This window comes from Sinocyclocheilus grahami, unplaced genomic scaffold (assembly GCF_001515645.1).
Source record: "Sinocyclocheilus grahami isolate Dianchi unplaced genomic scaffold, SAMN03320097.WGS_v1.1 scaffold383.1, whole genome shotgun sequence".
Classification (NCBI taxonomy): Eukaryota; Metazoa; Chordata; class Actinopteri; order Cypriniformes; family Cyprinidae; genus Sinocyclocheilus; species Sinocyclocheilus grahami.
Window position 1 is genome coordinate 1,611,064 of NW_015505562.1, and position 7,457 is coordinate 1,618,520.

General features: G+C 37.0%; 1 protein-coding gene across 1 annotated transcript in view; it reads right to left on the bottom strand.

Moving 5' to 3' along the window:
* Positions 1-435: 435 nt before the first annotated feature.
* Positions 436-7,457, bottom strand: part of epsti1 (epithelial stromal interaction 1) — a 24,913-nt gene continuing 17,891 nt past the window's right edge. The window contains exons 9-10 of the mRNA XM_016231094.1: positions 6,573-6,763; positions 436-1,197 (exon numbers count right to left, since the gene is read on the bottom strand). Coding sequence (XP_016086580.1) covers positions 1,067-1,197; positions 6,573-6,763 — 322 coding nt within the window. The 3' untranslated portion in view covers positions 436-1,066. The remainder of the gene's footprint in view (positions 1,198-6,572; positions 6,764-7,457) is intronic.

Consider the following 7,457-nt stretch of genomic DNA (forward strand, 5'->3'; position numbering starts at 1 on the left):
CATTTTCCCATACAAATTTTAAAAAAAGTCTTTAATAAGAAAATTTAAGCCATGAACCAAACCATCCAGCTAAGAGGTGGATCTCATTACAACAAAACAAAGGTAAGACTGTGTACTTAAAGAGAAACCTACTGTGAGGTACAAGGTTGTTAATCAGTGACACTGGCATGAGCTTTTGATGATGCTATCAGTTTTATTATTTCAATTTATATTTTAACTCATTGTGTTTAACGGCATAATTCCTGTTGAAAAACATGGCAAGCGTGGCAAGTGAATCAGGATTAAAAGAACTCTTCAGCACTCCCATGAAGCACTGCCAATGATAGATTCGTAACCTATTCACATATTTGTGTATATTTATACATATCTTCAATAAACATAAAATATTTTTCTATATATTAAAAACATCTTTAATAGTTTTTTATTTCTCCTTCATTTTATTTTATATCACTCACAATGCTTCATGAGATTGTAGCTCTCTCCCATGTTAAAGCCGTTAACGGTTTATAAGCTATCGCTACATTTAAAAAAAAACAATTCCCCAATGGAGAAAATGGATGGGATTTTTACTTCACAAACCCGTCTGTTGCACTCTATTTCACATACATAGAGGCAGTCTTTTTAAATTCATGCAGTCTTAGCAGAAACCTATACAGCATTCAGGAAGCTAATGATGTGTATGATGGTTTGGTTTTTCACTGTCCATCCCTATGGTGGATGAGTTCAGTCCTTTACCTCATTATAAATTAGCCTTTGAATTTAGTGAACGCACATCATTTAGCCTGTGAATTGTACTCATGGGATCCCTAAATGTTCCCACAGCAGACTCAAATCTTGATTTATTGTTTTGATTTCTTTTCTCTGTGACTAAGTGTCGATCCATTTAGTGTCAGAGCAAAAATAACTGCACAAACTAAAAAAGAAGGTTTTGTTTCAGTTCAAAGGACACTAGATTGTTTGGTTTAAGCTTGTCACCTTAAGTAAAGGCATAGTTCACCCAAAAATTATTAACTCACAAAACAACATTAGGATCAATCTATCACTGAGGATCAAAACGAGAAAGTATTTACACATCAAGCAGCTCATATGCTTGCTGGTAATTGCCATTGCACTGTTTGACGATCTCTTCAAGCATATCCCGCTCATAGTATGGAAACCTATTCTGGAGTTTCATCAGGGTCCACATATGGCCACAATCTACAAGGAAAAAAGCAAACAAACAAACAAATTGTTACTGTACAGTAGTTTAATATCTCCATAACTGAATCACTCTACTCGTTAGCATTTACATACACAAAATGTGAGCACGAAGCTGCCAAAAAATTATAAGCAACCATGGTCACTTGTTCCTAGACTTCAGATCCTGAAGTTATCACACACATCCTTCTAATAATGTGCAGCTATGCAGCGCTGCAGCGCAAGATTGACCTCCCTGCTGGTTCATCTGGTTCATGGAGCAGGACAGACAGGGTGGGAGAACTCGTCTCCACCGCAGTGCTTCTGCCAGCCTGTTCCGCAAACAACGGCATCTTGATCCCACACTAAACCACACACTAATGGACCAAACTAGCACTATGGCAGACAGATGTCCCATACACACAGATCCCAGGAATGCAGGATAGATGGGAAGGCCGTCATTGGACATAAAATCCAACAGAAAATAAATTCCATTAGGCAAGTGGTGAAAGGATAGCAGAAAACTCATGGCAATAATTCAAACAGACAGAATAAGTGTTCAATCAAGGTATACACTTTATTGGTAAACTATACGTATTTCTGGGGACTGAAACCAACAACGTTGCTAGCGCTGTGCTTTAGAAGTTGAGCTTCAGGAACATAATTGAAGGCGAAGTGGGTATTTTTTTATCATAGTTTAATGTGTAGCGCCAACTGTAAGTAATCCGTTCGTAGGTTGATTTATGGGTGGAGTTATTCGGAAAATGGAAGTCATTATTTTTGTGGTTACATTCAGTGATGTTAGTGGAGCAGAAATTACTCACTTCACCTTTAAGAATATACAGCTTGAATCTGGTATAGCAAGACATTTTAGACACTACAGGCAGTGGTCAATTTTGAGATTTCGCTTTCATATCTTGACTTCCATCAAACTAATGGAAAGATCCAAATCCAATCCAAAATACAAATTTAATAATTTATTATTAGACTTGATCTATTTGCATTAATAGATTTAAATTACAGTACATATCTTTTAAGGCCATTTTCTCAAAATATTTTTTTATTTTCTAGCCATAAATCTCCACTTCAGTAGCACTTACATGGCTCTTTCCAGTTTTATTCCCATCTATGTTCTAAAGGTTTTTGTAAAGGGGTTTGTTCAGATTTCATTTGCATGATATATATTTGACATTTTAAGGGATAGTTCACCCAAAAATAAAAATGACCCCATGATTTGCTCTCCCTCACGACATCCTAGGTGTATATGACTTTCTTCTTTCAGACGAATACAATTGGAGTGATGTAAAAAAAAATCTCCTGGCTCTTCCATGCTTTATAATGCCAGTAAATGAGGTTTAAGATTTTGAACTCCAATAAAAGTGCATAAATCCATCATAAAAAGTGCTCCACACAGCTCTATGGGGTTAATAAAGGCCTTCTGAAGTGAATCTATGCATTTTTGTAAGAAAAATATCCATATTTACAACTTTATAAACCATTTTCTCTAACTTCCACTAACTGTCGTATGCATGTTCACGAGAGAGGGGCACTCCAGCGGATGACGTAGGATATATGTGTAGCATAAGCTCTGGTGAGAATACAGAATATATCATCGTTTGGTGCAACTGCATGCCGTATATTTATATGAAAATAAACAAGCTGAAAATACTCTAACTGAAACACTTTTAGTGCTTTTCTATAGTATTAAGCTTCAAATGTCAACTATACATCGGATTGGTTTCTTCTTTAAATTATAAAAAAGTAAAAATACGAGTGGTATTATAATGTTCTATAATAATCTAAAACTAAAATTAAAATAATGGGAAAAACCCTTAAGATAACATGTAAAAAGAAAAAGAAAAACGCATCTTAAGCACGCAGGATAACATAAGTGGACTTTGATTTGAACGATTACGTAATTGTGGCATCCATAATTGTAATCGCGATTAGAATTGTGCAGCCCTACAAATCTTCATTTTGTACTTCTAATTTGTGACCGGTGTTTAATTCGCTTTCTCCTCTGTGCTTCTGTGTCCTACGTCATCCGCTGGAACGCCTCTTCCTCGTTTACGCACGTGCGACAGTTAGCGGAAGCTAGAGATTACGGTTTATAAAGTTGAAAATATTGATATTTTTCTTACAACCCCCATTCACTGCCATTTTAAAGCTTGGAAGAGGCAGGACATTTTTTATATATAACTTGTTGATTGTTTTTGTCTGAAAGAAGAAAGTCATATACGATGGCATGAGGGTGAGTAAATCATGGGGTAATTTTCATTTTTGAGTGAACTACACTTTAATGGCTAAAAACTTTGTGAAAACGTATTTTTCTGACTGATGACAGTATTTTCTGATTTATGGAGTAATAAAAAGAGTTATCCAAATACTCTCTGTAAACAGCTTTGGCTTTTAAGGGTTAAAATGGTACTAATGGTACTCTCCATAATGGCGCCTAGGGTGATGTGGAAAAGAAGAAATCGTTGAATAAAATTGTTATGAAAAAGTATTCTTGTAGCGTCGTAAAATTATGGTTGAACCACTGATTTTAACAATGTCTGTACTACGTTTCTGTGCATTGACCGTGGTAGGACCCTTGCTGTCTATGCAGGGTCAGAAAGCTCTCGGATTTCATCAGAAATATCTTAATTTGTGTTCCGAAGATGAACGAAGTCTTACGAGTTTGGAATGACATGAGGGTGAGTAATTAATGATTTTTGGGTGAACTATCCCTTTAATATTTCAACAAAATGAAACACTGATTTTGAACCTGGCTTTGTCCAATCATCGGATTTCTGTTATGAAAATATATGCAATAATTGCACACAAAATTAGATAATGCCTCATTGCATTATCTAAAATTATCTAAACTTTTCAAAGAAAACAATTGGCTTAATTTACTGTGATTGACCAAATGGAGAAACTATGATGATATCTTTATTTAATGTTTACTCTATTCCACTGTAATTTCTTGCCTTAAACATGGAAAGCTTCTAATATCTCATCCTTCAGCCTGTTAATCATAGTGTTCATGTACTGAAGCATCATAAGCCAGGGCAGGTCCTATATCTACTGTGAGTAAGCCGAACCGCAGCCAGACGAGAGGTCATTCTGAGACTCTCTTGGTCCGGAGACAAACACATCTAATGTTTCTGGTAATCAGAGACAGAGGTGTGAGTTTGAGAATCGGAGGACCTGGCTGACCCCAAGCCTCAGCTGAGGATACATACACCCTTTGGTCCTTGCAGTGATTCAGACATAAGTGATGCTGAACACACAAACATAATGTGTCATTAGGCATCTGAGAAGATATGCAGACTGTTTCAATGTGAATGGCACATTAGTCCCACACCATCACACAGCAGCTCCACACACACAGATGGAAAAGCTGGCCGTAACAGCCACACCTCTTGGCATAAAAAAAGGTGAAGATCTCCACATATGGAGCTAGATTCAGGCTGAATCGGACCATAAGTCATTTGCAAATCCCACTAAGGATGCTAAAGCAATAAGCGTGAATCATACAATTCCATGCCTTTTGGTCAGAATAGAATAAGCAATAGTTCTCCATTCCCGCATATGAAGTAAATTCAGTATAAGATAGTTTTTTTTTGGTTTTCTTTTTCTTTTTAGTTTTAAAATGATCAATCCATCACATCAAAAGAGAAATGTAAACTCTGCCATTATTTACTCACCGTTATGTTGTTCCAAACTTTTTTCAGTGGAACACAGATGAAGACATTTTAAATCTTCACGCCGGTTTTTTTTTTCATTTAACACTCCAAAAAGGACACTATAAAAGCACTAAAAACTCTCAACTTTAATCATATGGTCATATGAGAACCAATGACATCTTTATGATGGTATTGAAGTCCAACCTCTGCCACTGTTAGGAAAAAAGGGATACAACAGCTTGTCACTGGGGCAGTACCATTGAAGGGGTAACTTTGCACATTATATACCTCTAAAATGAGCATGTTATACCTTTAAGACATGAACCTTTTAATGGTAAATAGGGTAAAAAGGCTTTTAAAGGCCCAACACAAAATGTTTAGCATGAAAATTTGGACAGGTACATAAAAAATGGAGACGGGCTGAATGAAAATGCAGATTCATTCTCAGTAGATACCGCTTTTAGAAAAGCCTATTAGTTGACCAGTTTTGTTTATTGCACAGAATATTTTTCAACTGAATCTTGGTGTGAATAGGTCTTACTGCCCCAGTGAGCAGACTTAACTAAAGTGACTTTAAAACTTGACATTAAATAACATTAACTGCAATAAAATATAAAAAACTTACAACTGTTTTCTGTTTTTATTTTAGCTAGTTGCCAGCATTTTTCATTGTTTTTTAGTTTACGTTGTACTAAAACAAAGTTAAATTTACTAAAAGAACTAAAAATAATAATAAATAACAATTAGACATATTAAAAAATTAAATAAAAAAACAACACACAATTTCCAAAACTTTAAAATGAAAATGAAAAAAGAAAATATAAAAATAAAATCATTCAAAATGTCAATAAAAACTACCTCTACCTCTAAAGGTACAGAGTATACTTGATTAGACAGCTAGAAAATATTTTGCATGTTTGCTTTGATTTGAGAGTGAATAATGACTTGTGTCTGTTCCTCACACAAAGATTTGGCTTCAGAAGCCTTAAAATATAGTACACACATATGGACTGCTTTTATGATGCTTTTTGCACTGACATACAGACATGCTATATGTCTTTTTATGGAAAAGAGCTGCATGAAGATTCTCCCTGTGTGTTCTGCAGAAATAATAACCGCATACGGGTTTACAGCGACATGAGGGTAAGTACATACTGATTGATTTTCATTTTTGAATGAACTATTTCTTTAACCCACACTACAGCAAGGCAAGTCTGAAGACAGAATGGCACATTTCCAAGTAATGACAGTGCAGCCAGACTGGATCTGGAAGAGCTAACCAATGTTTTTGTTTCAGCAGTCGCTTCAGACATACAGTTAATGAATCTGTTGTCAGACAGGCATGCCAATAATTCAAGCTTCTCCCAGGCCAAATGAGTTTACTTTACAGCAGGCAATTTGGACTCAAAACAATCTCAAGTAAAAACACATCAACCACGCAGCTCGCTGCTAATGAGTTTGTCTCTTACTGACTCATTGACATTAACCTCTCATAACACTGACAGTTTGAATATACAGGAGCATCTATGAGCATCACGTGTCTGGCGTGCTGGGACATTTTTATTTACACAATGTGTTATGCTGTCCGGCACCGGGGGTGTGAGATCTGTTTAATATCACACACAAGCAGAGGCTTTGAGACGTTTCCAGAGGTGCTGTGAAATGAAACAGACCTAAACACACACAGTGCCATGCAGATGCATATAAATCTTGTTTAAGACTCACCATCCTCCTCTTCACAGTCTGTGTGGAGCTGTGATGGGTTGGGCACTGTGGATAAGGCTGTATCCTGTGGTTCGTCATCATCGTCGTCATCATCCAGCCAGACATTAGTGCTTTCAGGGGTTTGGGTCATGGGTTCAGACACCCTACCTGAACTACCCGCTTCCAGACGGTCTAGGTAGGCCATGTTCACCCTGAAGAGAGCAATATGTCATCAGAACGTTTCACAACTTGTTCTGAGCAATGAAATACTCCTACTTGAGTAGTATAGTGGGATTCAGATGTCTGAGACCATGTTGAAATCCAAATCTTTCTATTTAATTTAAAGGGGTCCTATTATGCTTTTTCACTTTTAAAATTTTAGTCAGTGTGTAGTGTGTATGTTTGGGCATAAAAAAGATCTAGAAAGTTACAAATCTCAAAGTCCACTCCAAAGGGAGATATTTCATTTTTTTTAAATTTCTTTTCAAAAACTACAACGAACGGCTCGTTTGGACTACAGCGTTTGTTTTCCGGGCTTTGTGATATCACAAAGCGGCCCATTAGAATATCATTAAAAATAATTCCCGCCTACAGAAATTCGAATGGTTGGGGGGTGGGGAGGGGCGCGGTTGTGGTTAGAACGCTTGGTTGAGTGAGCGCATCAGACGAGACGATGACGAAGAAGTGCTGCTGCAGAGTTAGTGCATCAGAGAAAACGAAGAATAGCTGCTGTGCTGTAGCTTCAAATTTTCGGCATGTCTAGAACAATTCTTACAAGTATAACACGACGTAGCTGGCCGCCACGGAGAGACGCCGAACGACGCCGCCGGTGTGCCTACACTGATAGAAGATAAAGTATTTGAATTTTAAAGACGTGGCGCGACGCTGCGCTTCTCGTCCGGTGCG